General features: G+C 39.3%; 1 protein-coding gene across 1 annotated transcript in view; it reads left to right on the top strand.

The window, feature by feature from the left end:
* Nucleotides 1–18,420, top strand: part of NUBPL (NUBP iron-sulfur cluster assembly factor, mitochondrial) — a 73,864-nt gene that overhangs the window by 19,257 nt on the left and 36,187 nt on the right. Inside the window, exons 4-5 of the mRNA XM_010213006.2 lie at nucleotides 1,909–1,948; nucleotides 2,037–2,127. Of these exons, the coding sequence (XP_010211308.2) occupies nucleotides 1,909–1,948; nucleotides 2,037–2,127 (131 nt within the window). The remainder of the gene's footprint in view (nucleotides 1–1,908; nucleotides 1,949–2,036; nucleotides 2,128–18,420) is intronic.

The raw sequence follows: 18,420 nt of genomic DNA on the forward strand, positions 1-18,420 counted from the left end.
ATGCAGGGGATGTACCTTCAGTGAGGCAGTGGATTTTCAGATGACAGCCACTGGATACTTGAATGTCTTGTTTCAGATGAATCGAGAAGTTGCAGTATATTTTGGTGAACTTTCTCAGACTTTCTGCATCTTTTCCATTCTTTTCCTCTACTTTCTGGTCCTTGGATGCTGAGGAGTTAGCATTGGCCTTCACTTACTTTCCTGTCTGTTTTTGCTTATAATTGTTCCTCTTTCATGGTAAAGATGAGGCAGTCCTTAATGTTGCGATGATGTATGTTGTTGCAGTTGTATGTATATATATATTTGTAAAACCTCTCACAATGTGCAGTCATTTTTCTTAGGGCTGCAAACATTGAGGGTTTTGCTGATGCCCATGTTGCTTAGAACGATGCCACAACACCAGCTTCTAGAGATGGCCCTGGGCTACTGAAGTTCAAATGTCTTCAGGCTTTCCATTGCAAAAGTATCCTACGGAATGGAGAACAAGCAAGACTGCTTCCCAGATATCTGGTTAGATAATAACAGATAAGTTTTATTTTCATGAAATAATTCTGCCAAAACCAAGCAGTGACTAAAAGCTGGGAAGAGCTGTGAATAGTTGTCTTGGACTAGTTTTGTGTATCAGTCCAAGCCCATCACTTTTCCAATAAGTTTCATGCTCTTTCCGGAACGCAAGAAAACATGCAAGTGATTTGTTTTATTTTCTATTTTGTTGTTTTCAAGTTGCAAACCAAAGCCTTGTGAGCAGAAAATCTGCATCTGATTTATTTCCAGACGTAATTCTACAAAATTAAATGGCTTGAATGCTGATTTATTCATTATTTAAAAGCTTTCATCTGTATTTTTGAGCTATTTTAATTTGGGTGCTCAGGTGTTATTTTATGTGAATTTGAAGTTCAACTTTTATTGTACTGTTAAATCCACACTACTTTTAGTGTGTGTGTATTTGTGTACTTTTATATATGTACACATGCATAGACACTTTACATGCATGAAAGGTATTTGTTAAAATATGTATTATGATTTTGTTTATTGCCAAAAGTATATTTTCTATGTTTTGCTAATGCATGATCTTACAGTGAACCAGTTACATTAAAATAAAACACTTTTTCTTCTCCTTCTGTGTGTATTTGAGGAGGTGTGGACTTATTTGGAAATTCTGCTGTTTTCCTGTGGAAGCACTCTAGGGTTTTTTGGTTTATTTGCTTCCTATTTGCTGCCCCGCATCATAACAGTTAAAGTATTTCTCCCCCCCCGCTTTCTTCCTGACACAAAGAAGTGTAGCGGTAAGAATGGAGCATGACAACAGCATTATGTTTGCAATGTCCAAAAAAGCTGCTTTTGTTCGGGTGGAAATTTCAGAAGTCCTGCAGACTTCCATGCTCTGTAGAAATTGGAGCCTTCTAACCCTGAGCTGCCCCAGAGTGGTGCTTAGTGGGGGCTTTATTTGCTCTCCCTCCTGTGGTGTTCCAAAGCAGACTTTATGGAGAGCGAAGCATTCTCCAAAACCCTTGTGAAAATGAATTTCTGATGCACAAGAGTACTGAATAACATAGTTTAAAAAAATGACATAACACTGTGAGAATTTGTGACTTTGTTCTGATGTAAATGACTCAGCATTTACAAAAATATTGCAGCAGTGGAAGCTGCCAATAGGGGGTTTATGCCTCACAGCATGAGGATTTCTTATAAACAGCTCAAGTCTGGGTTTTGGCAGCACAAAGTGACATTGAGTTATGGGCAAATACACTGTTATGCTGGCAAGAATTGAAAATGTTGCAACCTAAGAAAAAGCAAGACTGGGATCTCAGAATAGCTGTATATCTTGACAGAGGGAGAAGATGCTCTTAAATTTTGTGTAAACTTAATTTTTTGTAAAAACAGAAACCTTGTTTGCTTTCATTTCAGAAAATCTAATGAGGCCTCTTAAGAACTATGGCATCGCTTGGTGAGCATATCTTTTAATATAAATTTAACTTCTTTAGATGTGTACTTGGTATCATGTTGGAAACTAAGTTTTTGATTTACTGTTTCAGTATGTCTATGGGTTTTCTGATAGAAGAGACTGCTCCGGTTGTATGGAGGGGGCTCATGGTAATGTCTGCCGTTGAGAAATTGCTGAGGCAGGTAAGGAGTGACTTGAAATGTTGTTTGCATAATAGACAGATAACTGGTATTTGCGATTATATTTCAGACTGAACAAATGCTTAAAATGCATTTGGCTGATATATGAGTGTTAATAGTACTGTTTCTTACAGTGGTGAGGAACATATTTTTATTTTGGTCTTATGTATGGGTCAGTATTGAGAGGCTTTTGAATGTGTCAGTGCGCCAAGGATTTATTTTCTCCATGTTGTTAGTCACTTAATAAAAGGGTTTTAACTGGAGGACCAAATGGTACAAATCTTTGTGTGGAAGCCTTGTAGAAATCATGAAGCTAAATACTATCTGCAATCTTCCTTGCTCATGAAACTTTCATAATTTAGGCAAACTATGAGGGATATTCCTTAAAAAAGAAATCCCTGGATGCTCTCTCAAACTCAGATGAACTTAAAACAATGGTTTGGTCCTAATGCAGTGTTTTCGGTGGTCTGTATTCAGTAACAGTTCCCTGGATCTGCGGGTTTCATGGCGTCAGAGTGTGACTTCCTTGGCCATTGCAACTGACAGTTGAACGGCAAATTAAAATGTTTTGGATTATTCTTTTCACTTCATTTCCTGCTATTGTGAGTGTTTATTATGATTTACAAATATGACTTCCACTTCCATTGCCTCATAACCATTCTGATGATAAACAAATTTAATCTTGACTTCAGGTAAGAGAGAATTTACACCTCAGTAGGCCCTTCAGAACTGTTCTAGTTCTTCTATGCATTAGATAAATGAAACGCCCCAGTCTACACTTCTTCTCATTCTTTCTTTGGCTTTTTTTTTAATGCAGTCGTAAAAAGTTGTGTTATTTTGAAATTGCATAGGCGTTGGAATGTAGCTTTACATATCTAGAGCCGTACTGCCTTATGTGCCTGTTTATTTGCCAGGACTAAGAATGCTTTGATGGCATTTGACATATGACAGCTACATGAAAATTATTAGATACTATCTCTGCATAGTGCAGATAGATTGTTAGTTAATAAATTTCCTGGCATATGGAAGCAGGGTTGCTTTTTTATTTCTTGACAGAATTTATTTTCCTCTTATTATGAGCATATCTGTGAAGTGCTAATGAGACAAACAGCTGAAAGAAATGCATTAGGGTCGCATGTTTAGAGTTGTAGTGGCCCAAATTGTTCATGGCTGGCATCTATTCCAGAGACTTAATGTATACAGCTTGGAGATCACTAAATTTCTATGTTTTGTGTAAATCCCTCCAAATCATATGTTCCTTTAATGGCTGAAAGGAAGGCTAGAAAGGTTCCCCCTCCACAGCCTGTTTCCAGTGCTGTTTTTTTGCAGAGACTTTAGAACAGAGGCAAGTGCTGCCCTACTCAGAAAAGCCCCACGTCCCTGAGAAAGGAAGAGCATCTTTGTTGAGACTTGGCTTTAAAAACCATGGGGCATGCATGCCAGTAACTGCTGAAGGCAGTTCCAGGTTCACCATGTGCTGCTGCGTACTGGGCAGCGTTGTGAAGGCTGCAGAACTTAAAACTTCAAACGCGGAGCTGAAGTCAGCACCTGCTCCGCTCGCATGCCAGGTCCTGGGAGACGAAGGGCCCTGGCAGGCGCTGCCATCCCCGGATGGAGGCCTGTGCCAGCGGCCCTGTGTGCGGTGCTGACGCTGCCCGGCAAAGAGCCGGCTGTGCCTTGGCAACCCGCGAAGCGGCCGCCCCGGCTGTAGCAACGAAATGAGCCCCTTCATGCTGGGGGCACTAGTGATTTCCTTGGCAATGGAATTTCTCTCCTGAAAGAGGAGGGTTTAACAGCTAAATTTCTTCTCCCTAAAAGCATTTTGCTTCTGTATGTTGACCAGGCTGAATCTGGGATGGAAAATGTGTTTTGTGTCTTCTCCTGGGAAGAAAGAAATTTGCAGGTTGTAGGAAGCACCAACAGATTCTAATGTACAAGTGGTTTTTAAAAAATGACTAATAAATTATTTAGATTGACACATACTATTTTGGTTTTAAAGACTTTAATCTCCCTTCTGGCATAATTACTAGTTGTTCTCCAGAGTGGATTAACTCTAGCTAATAGAGCTGTAGCCTGGGACGCCTAAATGAGAGCACCACAGCACGTGACCATGTTTTCAGAGATTGTAGCATTACGTTGTATATTGTAAATGCTTTTGTGATCTTTTGGGGTCTCTGAAATTGATCCTTGTTTTCTTTCAATCTGTTGCTGTTTGGTCTTAGCCATTCCATTAATTCAACAGAATAAAGTTGCTTGCAAAAGTCAAATACTCTATTTTGTTGCTGCTTTTCATAGCAGCTGTTTTAAAAATGTTCTTAGAAAGTAGTCCCTTTTCTTTTTCTGTAGCTACATATACACAATATAAATTAGCCCTCTAATGTAAGTTTATAATATAATGTAACCTGAGTGTAAGGAGCTCTTTTGCATTCAGACTGATAAAATATTGCCAGATAAAAACATCTAATGTAATTTATTGTGTCACATATAGATTTCCAGGATATCACATTAAAAGCCTTCATAGTATTGTATAATGGTATTTATTGTTATTTTTTCTAGAGTGTCAAAACTATGTATCTGGACTTTGGACATTAATTGTAGTTCACCAGCTTCTCTGATTATTTTATTTTTTGGTTTGTTTGGTGTGTTTTTTTTTTTTTTTTCTCTCTCATACCAAGCAAGCTGTTCTGCAGTTTATCGTGCTTCAGATACTCCAGTAAAGCACTGATCGGCCTAGTTTCCAAACTTGTTAGTGGAGATTTATTAACTCATTAACTTATTAATTCATTAATTTGGTGGAGCTGGACTCTAATGAGTATTTAAATGTTTCTCTTATTCTTGCAGCTCATCAAGTCTCTGAGGTTTTTATTTTGGAAAATAAATTTTTTATATATGCGTGTGTATCTTTACATACTTGCTGCATGTAGGATTCCCTATTCAAACAAAGGGGTCTGAACGCCCCTTTTTGTTGTGCTGCATGTGTCAGCTAAGCCGTTCTCCATCATCTTTGAAAGATCCTGGAGAACAGGGGAGGTGCTGGAGGGCTGGAAGAAGGCCAATGTCATGTCAGTCTTCAAAAAAGGCAAGGAGGAGGACCCAGGCAACTACAGGCCAGTCAGCCTCACCTCCATCCCTGGAGAAGTGATGGAGCGGCTCATACTGGCTGTTGTCTCCAAGCACATGGAGGACAAGAAGGTGCTCAAGAGTAATCAGCATGGATTCACCAAGGGGAAATCTTGCTCGACTAACCTGATAGCCTTCTATGATGGGATGACCAGCTGGATAGATGAGGGGAGAGCGGTGGATGTCGTCTATCTCGACTTCACCAAGGCTTTTGACACCGTCCTTCACAACATCCTCCTGGGCAAGATCCGGAAGTGTGGGATAGATGAGTGGACAGTGAGGTGGATTAGGAACTGGCTGGACGGCAGAGCTCAGAGGGTGATGATCAGCAGTGCAGAGTCTAGTTGGAGGCCTGTAGCTAGTGGTGTCCCCCAGAGGTCAGTCCTTGGTCCAGTCCTGTTCAATTTATTCATCAATGACCTGGATGAAGTCACAGAGTGCTCCCTCAGCAAGTTTGGTGATGATGCCAAACTGGGAGGAGTAGCCGATACCCCAGAGGGCTGCACTGCCATCCAGAGGGACCTGGACGGACTGGACAACTGGGAAGTGAAAAACCTCATGAAATTCAACAAGGCCAAGTGCAAGGTCCTGCACCTGGGGAGGAATAACCCCAGACACCAGTACAGGCTGGGGACCGACCTTCTGGAGAGCAGTTCTGCAGAGAGGGACCTGGGTGTCATGGTGGACAACAAGCTGACCATGAGGCAGCAGTATGCCCTCATGGCCAAGAAGGCCAATGGGATCCTGGGGTGCGTTAAGAAGAGCATCTCCAGCAGGCCGAGGGAGGTGATCCTGCCCCTCTACTCAGCCCTGGTGAGGCCACATCTGGATTATTGTGTCCAGTTCTGGGCCTCACAGTACAAGAGGGATGTGGAGCTGCTGGAGAGAGTCCAGCACGGGGCTACAAGGATGATCAGGGGCCTGGAACATCTGCCCTATGAGGAGAGGCTGAGGGAGCTGGGCCTGTTCAGCCTGGAGAAGAGAAGGCTGAGAGGGGATCTAATCAGTGTCTATAAGTACCTCAAGGGAGGCAGTGAGGAGGATGGCGCTGGCCTCTTTTCACTGGTGGCCACCGACAGAACTGGAGGTAATGGCCACAAACTGAAACACCAAAAGTTCTACAGGAACTGAAGGAAAAAATTCTTAACAGTGAGGGTAACAGAGCCCTGGAACAGGCTGCCCAGAGAGGTTGTGGAGTCTCCTTCTCTGGAGATCTTCAAAACCTGCCTGGACACCACCCTGTGCCACATGCCTTAGATGTCCCTGCTTGTGCTGGGGGCAGAGAAAGGGTGGGGGGGGGTCTCTCTCTAGAGATCCCTTCCAACCTTAAGGATTCTGTGATTTCCCGCTTAACTTGCACTTAGGAAGCTGTTATCTACTCTGCAAAGTCCCACTGAGCACTCGCTCCTTCACAGCATGTGACCTGGCACAGTTCTGCAGCACTTTGTCCTGGCAGGGAGTTATGGTCAATCTTCAGGCTAAGTACAGCCAAGATCCTGTTTTTTTTTTTTTTTTTTTTTTTTTTTTCAAGAGTCACCTAAAGTCTGTGCTTGAAGAGTAATGTCTCTGAGAAGGTCTGTTGAAATAAGGATCTGGTAGACAGTTGTTCAATATGAACAGCTTTGGAAACTTTAGAATGACTTATAAGAAGGCAAAAATGGTAAGCAAAACAACTTCTTTAGGCTAAATGGCTTTTAGAACACTGATTTTCACATGGTCCTTACCTCTGGCCCAATAGTCAGTATTGTAAGTGTTTTTGTGTATTCCCATTTCTGTCAGCAGACATCCCCGAGCAGTGATGAAGGAGGTGCAGGTGCCGTCCTCCCTGCTCCGTGAGCAGCAGGATCAGCTGCTGGACAGCCTGGGCGCTCCTGACAGGCATTTCGCTGAGAGGCTGATGGTGAGGAGGTGGTGCTGCAGCTGGCCATTGTTTCTGTAGCTGCTACCAGCATAGCAGCAATACTACAGATTTTTTTTTTCCTCCCTTACAATTTCTTTTGGTAAAGAATGCCTTGATCTAGGAAAAGATTAAAGATGCTGGATTCCAGTTATGAAGCCTTCTAATATTGGGCAGCAAGGTCATCAAGAAGGTTGTGCCTGAGCCATTTGGAAACTTTTTGACTGATTAATTTATGTAACTTCCCAGCATGCAGACTGCTGTGAAATCCAATCTAAGGCACTCATCTCTTTTCAACAGTGCGTGGATAACCACAGATTGACTTTTTTCCAGCTTAAAATTCCAGTTTTGCTATATGTCATCACTTACATAGTAAATGTCATTGGGACTGGAGAGAATTATCAGTAGTGGAGGGGGTAAAACCCATGTCTGCTCAGTTTAAAATTAATGAGAGAGTGCAATGGTGGAGAGAGGGAGCAGTGAACCAGGATTCAGCAGTGAATGACGTGTCGTGGATAAGAAGGAAAATGACAATAACGACTTGATAGCTCTGAATTTTTCCAGCTATATTTTGTATGAATTGAAAGGATCCCCAGAATAGTATGAGTGAGTCAATGACGAAAATTATTCTTGCTGCAAATGTAAAGAGCATGTGAAGAAAAAGCGCTGCAGTAAAGCAAAATGCAAAAAGATAATTTCTTGGAGTGTGGATTTTAAATGTTTTTTTGGTTGAGGAAGGGTACTGCACCATGAGATTGCTTGAAGTCATTTAATTTGTATTATGACGTTAGTTTTATGGAACAGGCAAAGGGTGAGATACTCTAATGGACAATTATAACAAAGATGGCCAGAAAGATGGTTAGAAATTAATATACATGTATTTAAAATGTTACCGTATTTTTGTCTTTTTAGTACATGTTTAAGAGTCTCAACACTACTGTCTTTTTTCTATCAACAGAGCTAGGTGTGCCCAAAATATATATGTTAAATGTGGGTTATTGGCTTTTCTAATCTCAGTAGTAGCTAGCATTTCTGGAACATACTTCATTTAAGAAATGCTGCTAATTTCAAAATTGGCCTGCACTTCATAGTGTTCATGTGTTTGTTACCTAGTTGGCAGGTGACTGAGATATTGAGACAGGATACTTTCAACTTACATTTCACAGACGTAAAGAAAGCTATGTTTAAACTACAAGATGTGTTTGTACTTTTCAGTGCATAATTCCAAAATTCAGTAGTCTTACTAGGTGCTGTTACAGTTAATGATTTATAGAATTTCATCAGTTTCTAAAAATATTTATTGTGTTTTGTTTTTTCCCTTTTTTGCTACCTTAGCCTGAAGAGAATATAGAAATTGCCAGTCCAGGCAAAAGTGTATTATTTTGCACATTAAAAAAATAAAATACTGAGCCATCAGTGTTCTTCAGAGCACTTGGATCTTTAGGGAGCTAAGATGTTCTTCTATTTTTGCTTTCATGATCTAAAGTATAAAAACAAAAAGACTCAAACATTTCACCACTGCACATAAGATCATTGGTATATATGTATATCCTAGATTTATTTAGAAAAGTTCAAGTCTGACAGTGAGATACCCCTTTTTGAGGTAATGACAATTGCTGATAATAGTGGCAGAGCTTTACAGCTCTAAGATGTGATCGATAAGCTGCAAGACCGCACTTGGTTGGTGTGTATCTACAACTGGTAACAGCAGCTCTGAATACTTGTGAGTTTTCTTTTCCTTGAATCTTTAATAAAATCTTTATGTGAAAGCAGGTAAGGTGAATTGGAGAGCCTCATTATGTCACTGAACTCAAGAAACCTACTTCGGGGGCAAAATAACAGATGACCCACTCATTTTTAAGGGAATTTATTTTGAAAAGTGTCCACTGTGTGTGTGTGTGGGGGGGGGGGGTTGTATTGATTTTGCTTAGACTAAATGATCAACAAACTCATTTCAGCTAAAGTCCCCTGAACCAGTGGAAACCTTGACACTGCGTTTTTTCAAGCTTTCGCTTGTGGTGGTAACGTTTAGAAAAGCCTCTTAAACAATTTCTTTTTATTATCATCATTAGTTTTCTTAAATGCTAATAATCACCCTGGAAGGTCCTGTCCAGACAGAACTGCCTAAACCTCTCCTAATTGTGCCTATACTTCCTGGGGATAAGAAGCTAAAAAGCGTGACAGAGCTGGAATATTCCTACCTTTCCCCCATATGCAATATATCCTTTCATTTAAGTGTTCCTGTAGGTTTTGAGGTAGGTACGGTTGAACCAAATGTAAGCTTGATTCCCTTTTTTAGTATTTATCTTGTTTATTTCCAGTTGAAACTGCAAAACCTGTTTATTGCCTTTCTTAGGCTAATGACTGTAGTAGGATCTATATAGATCCCTGTTGCTTTATTGGCTTGCGTTAGCAGCTGATACGAAAAGGGATTATAGTCTCTGAAAGGAATTGACAACCATAAGAAGCGGTGGGAAAGCCAGAAGAAAACAAAAACATTAGCCAGCATCATACTACTGAACTGGAAGGATTTGCAGTAAATGTATTTTAAGTGTCTTTGGGATTAAAAAAAAAAAAAGCAAAAAAAAAGCCAACAACTGTGTGAGAATATATTTACGGCAAACATTTCTTGGCCCGTTTCCTCAGCTGTCATGGTTATGCGTGGGGCTACTGCTGTGGGAACAGACTGTGAGCATGTTTCCTTTGCTCTTCTTCCAGCAGTCTCATCTCCAGCACAGATTACACAGGTATGTATGTGTCTAGCCTCTTTTGCATAAAATAAAACAAATGCAAAACATGCAACTGTTTTTTTCTGGGCTTATTCACTAAGTAGGAAGAAATGGCAGAGAGCTTGTGTTTTCAGAATGGCTGCCTTAGGGATAGAGATGTTCACTCCCTCTCCTGCCTCCTTTTTTCCCCTTACCTTGCGCTTTAAAGGGAAATGTTCTGAGGTTTAAAGATGTAAATTGTCTCCTTCTCTTAAGCGAAGTTCAGAATGTTGGGACTAAATGCCACTTGACTTCCTTTTCCTAGAAAAAACGTGGAGGTGTAAGCATGTTTTGAAGCATTTGTTAAACAGGAATTCTGGTGATAGAGAAAGGGAAAGGAGAAAGCACTGTGCTTCTGCCCTAATGAAGCTTTCATTATTTGCACAAAGAAATACAAAATAAGGGGTATTGCACACACATAATGCCACTGTTCTACTCTTTCTGTATCATGAAGGAAAGAGTCCATTCTTCCTTTCCAGTTGCTATAGGTCAGATCCAAAAAGGGATGTAGAATTTGCTGTGCTGAACAGGCAGTGCCTAAGAGGTACCCTGTGTCCAAAATGGAATTTGAAACTCAATCTGAAGCGTATGTTAGAGCCACTGCATACCTGGAATGGTGGGAATAAATTACTTGGTATTCCCAGTGGTATTTTCTTAGTTGCTTCTTCACTACCTTCTTATTATTAACTATTACTATTGTATTTTTATACAATGTAATAATAAATAATACTTAACAACTGTGTGCATATATATATATATATATATATTAGTATGCTAAACTTAACAGTATGGTATTAGTTCTTAACTGTGTTCTATCTGGGGGCGTCTTCCCCATCTGGAGGTAGCTTCAGGCTCTTTGTCATGGCTTTAACAGGTACAGCACCTTTTTAGACCACTGAAGTTCAGAGACTGCTGTGGTAGTATAAGTAGAAATTAACGGCGGAAGTCAAAATTTGGTAGGTTTATAGGCTGGAAAGTAATAATACTGAATATGTTAAGCAGGAGGACTGTTAGGAAAAGCCCATGGGTTGTGTCTCAGCAACTAACTGCAGCCATTATTAGACAGACAGCTGTTCGGAGCCAAAATGAATTTCCTGTGGTAGGTGCCAAGCCTTAGTCTAACTTAATGAGCTTACTCTTGGGTGACAGTCATAGCCTGCCAGGTGAATACCTCGGCTACAGAGTTTAGAGTCATTCTTCCTTCTATGACACTTGCATTCTGCACTGTGTCGTGGCATTTACCTGGGTAGGAGCTACTTTTCCCCAAGGGAGTGTCTAGTTAATCTCAAGTGGACATCTGCTTGAGACTTGGTGCTTAATGGAACTTTTAGCATTTGTGGTAAAACATCGTTATCTTTGGGTCTGTGTCTTGGCTGCCCAAGTGGATTTATTCTGCATAATAGGCACATACCTTTCATTTGATCTGTGACTTAGATGGTTAAGTTTTTGGGTGCATCTTATTCAAAGTTTAGGTCCAGTATGTTATCCTCGCGTTAGAAAAGTAACCTATACATAGGCAAAGTTGTGCTAAAATTTAAGTAATTATAGATAGAGATCTCATGAAGCAATTTCTATTAAGGCTAAAATTTTGAGGATACTGATAATTTTACCAGTGAGCCTCACTTTGCATGAGGGTAGCAATAAAAATTGTTTACTGGTGGTGGCCAACTTGTTTTTGAATATTGTCGAGCTGGTTTGGCAGCTTGGACTTGATTGTGAAAAGTCAAATAAATAGCATTCTGACACCTAATGCTGAAAGCACAAACTAATGAGAAGGTGTTTGTGGATGTGAAACAGAAAGGAATTCTGTCTACTGCTACAGTTCTTTCCACAGTAGCCAACTTCTTTAGGAGTATTTTTAGAGTTTTTTTCTGAATGTAAAAATGGAGATCATGAAAACTGATTTCTTAGACATGGTGTTTTCCATCTTTCAGCTTCTCTTTTTTCATAGTTTTGGTCAAATCAGAAGTGGAAATAAAACCAAGCCATTGATAGGTTCCTTAGAATTATGCACCTATTTTTTTTTGGTGACAGACTTAAGAGAATACTGGGGTAGCAGACAATGAGTAAAACTACTTGTATATTTTGTGCATATGTGTGTTGTTTGTTTTCTATAAATTAAGTGCATTGATTATTTTGTTTTTTAATGAGTAAACTTGTTCCCCGACTGTTGGTGTGGTGACACATCTCTTTTGCCCCCAGAAAACAACTGCAGGTGCCAAGAATAGCAGCACTCTTTGTACCAATATTCTTTGGAGAAAGTGATTATTTCTCACATACCAAATGATTGACATAAATGTAAAGTAATTGCACTGAAGTTACCAGAGATTAATGCCTTTTTTTTTTTCCTGTCAAAGACAAATCCCCCACTTTTCTGTACTATCTTTCAGATTGTAGTAGATGGTTTTTCCTTTGACAGTGTTTTTGCAACACAATCTTCTAAAGGAAGAATATGTTAGACCAGCAGAATGGAGTTTTTGGAATACTTGTCTTCTATTATGCAATTAAAATTGTGCCTGTTTTAAGTACTTTTTCTGTTAAGTGTGAGCAGCTTTTCTGTGCAAAAGTCCTGAAGTAAAAATTGGAGCTAGATGAAGACCTAGGAAGCAAGTGAAAGTGTGGAGAATGCCTCCCTTACTCAGCTGTAACCTCTAAATGTCCCTCAAATTCCTGCTACTGGCATCTTCAGCAAACAATATGAATTAAGTTTAGAATTCAAGTACAATTTTAATTTATTGTTTTAATTTATTATTATTGTTATTAACCAAGGGCCCTACTAAATGTGAATACATGGTTTTGTGAGCACAGCAATTATTTTGGCAATCTATATGTAGTGCTTTCACTGATAATCTGTTCTGTAATTCACAGTACATGTGTTTACTGCCCTAGCAGCAAGATATTTAGTACTTGCAATTGTAGGAATGTTCTGTGCAATAGCAAAATGTCTTAGCTTTAAAATTTAATTAATACTTTTTTAAAAATTTTGTGTATTTTTTACTCATTTTGTGTTCCATGCTTTCTAAGGATAACCTGCATGCAATTGCGTTTGCCTCTTCTTGCCCTAAAGCCAGAACAGAGAACTTGTATCACAACCAGCCAGATCAGAATCATTGTAGCTGGAAAAGATCTTTGAGATAGAGTCCAACCATAAGCCCTTCAACACCAGGCCTGCTAAACCGTGTCCCCGGGTGCCTCATCTACACGTTTCTTGAACACTGCCAGGGACAGTGACTCCACCACTTCCCTGAGCAGCCTGTTCCAATGCCTGACCACTCTCATCATCCACCTCTAGCCTTCTGAGCATCTCAGAAAAAGTAAGAGGGAAGGAGGAGTTTCTGAAAGGCATGCCATGGTCAATAGTTCCGGCGAGTGAGTGATGTAGCTCGGCTCACTCACATGCTCACACTTGAACTCTTTTTTCATGCTGTCTCACCCCCTTGAATCTTTATTTTGTACAGCCTGGTTGTGACCTCTTGTTTCTCTTTGGATGTACTGATTGTTGTTTTCCAAGTAGTGCAAGCAGGGCCTTGTCTAGTTTGGTTAGCAGGAGTAGGCTAATTGAAAAGCAGTGACTGTGGAGGATATGTTTGGGAATTTTCATCATGGAAAGTGTTTAAGATGTAGTGTTCTCCGCATTTGTGAAAAACAGACTTCTCTTAATGGAGGAAGAAAAAAAAAAGAGACTATATTACTGGAAATGAATGTTTCAAGACCACTTTCACTGTGATCTGATAATACCTTGATGAAAAACAAGTGCTTCATGGAGATTTACTTTCTTTGACCTCAGCTCAGTGGTCTACATCTAATTGACTCTATTCCAGTTTTTATACTGCACTATTTATGGCAATATCATAGGAATTTCTTCAGGAGCATGAAAGATAACATCCATCATTCTATTTTTTTTTTCTGCTATCATTTTTCCTTAGAGTTCATGACAGCCTTAGACAGGCCTTTGAAGAAGTTCCATCTTCTGCACGAAATTAGTCATTATACTTAAAAAGCTGAATTTTCAGGCCTTTTTTTTAATTAAGTACTAATTTAAAATCAATGCGTCAGTTATAGGCACCAAGTGGAGTCTGTCAGTACTTATCATTTCTTATCATGATTTCCTTTTTGTAGCTGGATATGTATGAGCTGAAGCTTAAAGAAGATAAGTGACTTGTGCAGAGCTACGAGCTTTCCTTTGCATTGCCTAGATTGTGTTGTATCTTGAACTGTACATCAGCCTTCTATATGATTGCAAAAATGTTGACTAACACTTATGCAGTGGATGAACTGAACATGTTTCTTCCTTTTGATATTTGCAATGTTTCCATCTGTTGTTACACTGCAAATCTGCACATACCATATAACCATATATAAGTTTTGTGGACTTAAATATAGCCTGGTAATACTGCCTTTAAAATGTTCTGTTGACATTGGGTTTGATAGCTAAACAGTGCTGATGGCTTTGCATATTTAAAGGGAGAATTCAGAGTGAATTTATGGTTTAGGTGATATGGGTACAACAGTTATATCAGCCTGATGATCAGGTTAATTGGATGATTTGATGCTAGCCCACTTTCTTCCAATCTGTTCAGATTTATGTTACTTTATTCTTTCTGCTTAATTTTATTGTTAAAAGACATGAGAAGAGAAATTTGCCTAGCAGTATGTGTTTTTTTTCTAGGCATCAAAATGCAGATGGTGAAGAAAGTGAACCTCAGAAAAATATGTATGATAGAATGTGAACATCATCATGGTATATTTCTGAAGAAAAGCTTCACTAAATAATGAAATGTAGGCTGTTTGTGGATCAAGGGTAGACAGCAGCAGATCAATCTCAAGACGAACCCATCCTGCATAATGAAATTTACTTCTCAAACTGGCCTTGTTTTAGAGAACTGTACTTTGAGTGCCTGGGGAACTGGAGACTCAGCTTTTAGAGGCTCTTAACAGTCTCTAGTGGACGATATTTTCATTTTCTTTTTTATTCTTTTTCCTTTTTACGTGTGATAGTGCTAATACCATTGTCATTAGTTACACTGGGGATGCACGGTTCCTTTCCTTTGTAATAGTCCCTAATGATTAGCCTCAAAAAAAAAATGTATCCAGCTGCCCCCACACCTGTAGGCGTGTTCTATTTAGGTTGGTAGGGCACTGACTAAGCTTCCTGAGTAGGAGATGCTGGTGTGTTACAGGCCTACACTAGATCTCTTGGTGTATCTGCATTTCCAAAAGGGATATCTTTTCCCCACCAAGAATAAACATTGCGTTGTTGTCTTTTGGGGATTGTTTAGTGTTGCTGATTGTATAAATGGGGATGAATGCTGCACTACGTTCTTTATTTGCCTTAAAATTTAACATTTTATAAAGCTGTTTTGGTGGTTGAACTGAACCGAGACCAACTTCCTTCGTAGTCACCGACTTCTGTGAGTTTCTGCATTCAGAAAGGAGACTTTCCTTCTGTTTATGGAAGTCTCTGGAGCAAATACATTTGATGTTTCACTGCAATATCTGCCTAAATTTTGGCAAGCAGGCTGTTCAGAAGTGCCTTGGTGGCAGTTGGAATGATGGCAGTGCATCGGGTTTTGGTGTCAGATGACAAGTTGTCAAGGTTGTTTCAGCATCTGAGACAAGTTGAAAGGGACAATGCTCTTTGTTCAGAAACTATCAAATTGTATTAAGTGTTGTGGAATATCCTGCTATGGGATCTGTAGTTATTTTAGTACCAAACAATGAGTTTCTGTATGGACTGAGAGCAAATCTCTCTCTATGCCTGGGGAGTGTTAGTTCTGTAGTTTATAAGACATTTGTCAAAATATATAGAAATAAAATTGGCTTCATTAAAATATTTTATGTTTGATTAAAGTTGCTAAAAGATCAGTTAGATCGTGAAATTATTTATTTGCCCCACTGCCCACTTATGTTTAAACAGTCTTAGGTAATTTTTCAAGGAAATGTTTTTTAATACGTTTCGTCTTGTACTAACATATGTAAATATATGCAAACTGTTGAGTATATATACATATGTTAGCAGGAGTTCTTGCATTTTGTTGTTCGCCTAATTAGCAGTATTGAATAATATGCATGTGTACACACACACACACACGTGTATCTAGGAGCTAGTGGGGGTGCAGCTGGGAGTGCGCGTGAAGCTGTCTGCTATGTAGCTCTTAGGGCTTTTCTCGTCGTGGTGTTCAGAGCTAGGCTGGCTGCTGCCAGATCTGCACCTGCAGTGCTGCTTGATTGAAACTCTGCATGTATTCCTCTTAATAAGAACAAATAAATAACGTCTTCTGTTATTTACCAAACACCAGGATTACTCCATAGCCACAAGTAGCAATCCCTCTTCTATGCTAATGCTCTGTCATTGCTGCCTTGTGCACGGAGAGCACGGAGGCCTCGTTCCCCAGGAGAAACGCGTCTCTGCGTGCTCCACCTCACGCTAAGCTTGCTGTTTGCAGCCCTGACTCCAGAATGCATATCTGGTATTTGGATTACGAATTGTCACATAAACAGAGTGATTGATTAAGGTAATGTGTATAGAAGTATTCATGGTGTTTCTGAGCAAGCAGAAAATACACAGAAGCACATGGCACTTGACATTTATTATTAAGCAATGTAATTAAGTTAAATCTTTTTTTTTTAAAAAAAAAAGAAGAATGCTGTTTTAAGATAAGTGCAATTTTATTTCTATGGTTTGAAATTGTTTTGCATGCTATATATATTAGAGGCAAAGGTGCTGACAGATATGAAATGCTTCAAGGCAGGCTTGTACAACTGCTCTCCCTTACTGCTTGCACAGGGAACTGCTTTACTGTAATGTGTAAATCTGAGTTCATTTGTTTGTATGGAGCTGCATTTGCATACAGACACTTTTGGAACTGATTGAGAACACAAGGACTAATAGTTGTGCTTTGGTAAATTGTTGTGTATAAACAGGATTTGCATTCAAATGACTGTTTTATATCGCAGCTTGATTTTATGTCGCATTTTAATAATGTGTAAAGAATGACAATACTAGATTTTTAGAAATCCTCTCATTGGATTTCATGTTCCAATTTTAAGTTGGATTCAAAATGGCTCTGCATGTCTTTTTTCTCTTTGGATTGTTTAATAACAATTCTGGAATGTTTTGCCCTATTAAATAATGGACACTTTTAAAACAAATGGGTATACTTTCCTAAATTGCACTCTTTTCTTCTTCTTCTTCTTCTTCTTCTTTTTTTTTTTTTTTTTTTTTTTTAAAAAAAAAAAAGGACTGTCCTATTGTTTGTATGTTCCTGTTGGTGGGGAATGGCAGAGCCAATAACCTACACAAAGATGAACATCTCCTTGCAGTGTAGAGGAGAATAAGAGCAAGTCTACAAAGAGAAACATGGCGAGGGGCAGAGTTGCCCAAGCAGAGTCTGAGAAGGTGCGTGTGTCTGCAGGGCACTGCTCAGTCCTGGGCAAAAGCACCAGCTTGGTTCTTGTCAGCAATCGCTGCTCTGTCAGGGTGACTCTGTCAGTGTGTGCCTTTCTGGTTCTCCAGCTGTGCTCCTGGCCTTAGAGATGCTAAATCCATTCTCACCCAAATTTAGAAGTGGGAAGGAACAGAATAAAGTTACGTGTATGTACACTTATTTTTAAAGTTATTCCATGAGCTCTGATTTACTTTATAGATTCTTCTTTTGTAATATACTGCTTTCTAAGCACTTCTATTTATTTTTCTGCTTTATTTTTGTAGGTTTGATTGTGAATGTACAGGATTATGTTACTGAATCCAGAACCCCAAAAGAAAGAACTCATGTGATTCTTTTTTAAGATTGGAAATAGTTCTGTTCCAGTTTGCCATTTGTCTTTCGATAATTGCACTGACATAAGTCAGAGGTGTGTGGAGAGTAGTTCTTGCAAAGGTTTTCAGCACTTGCACAGTTGGACAGTTTCGTTATTCTATATTCTGAAGTGCTGTGACAAGAACATGTCTTCCACCTACTCTGCACAATAGCAAAACATCATCTTTGCTGCTGCCTGGACAATGCATCTCTTCTATTTTCCTGTTTATTCAGATTTGTAAGAATGATAACTGAGCACGGTTCACTTGATAAATCCAGTTTGTTTCTTCAGTCCATGAATTTGAATAAAGTATGCGAAATAAAGTGATTTTAGTGCCATAAATTAGGTACAGCTTTATAATTTAATTGCACTGTGTTGGCAGTATCTTCCTGTTGCCTAGCAATAAGGTTTACCAGGGGCTTCACATTGCATTATTAACTTCTATTTTCAGAAGTCTGTAACTTTGATACAAATCTTTACTCCTAGGACAGTCTAGAAAGTCCGTACTGAATGTTCTTTTGCTTGTTCTGGAGTCACTTACTAAAGAAATTTGACAAGGAAAGCTTTTGTGGTCTCTGCTCTCTGCCCTCTTCCCACATTCAGCTATAGTAGGGTGATTTTTCCAAGTAAGTGCTCAAGTCACTGTTGTTGCGTGCATTTATTTAGTAACAAGTTATTTATTAAGGTGTTCGTTTAACTTACCACCTCTGC

Source organism: Tinamus guttatus, unplaced genomic scaffold (assembly GCF_059628265.1).
Source record: "Tinamus guttatus ecotype Peru unplaced genomic scaffold, ASM5962826v1 Tinamus_guttatus_pri_ptg000327l, whole genome shotgun sequence".
NCBI lineage: Eukaryota > Metazoa > Chordata > Aves > Tinamiformes > Tinamidae > Tinamus > Tinamus guttatus.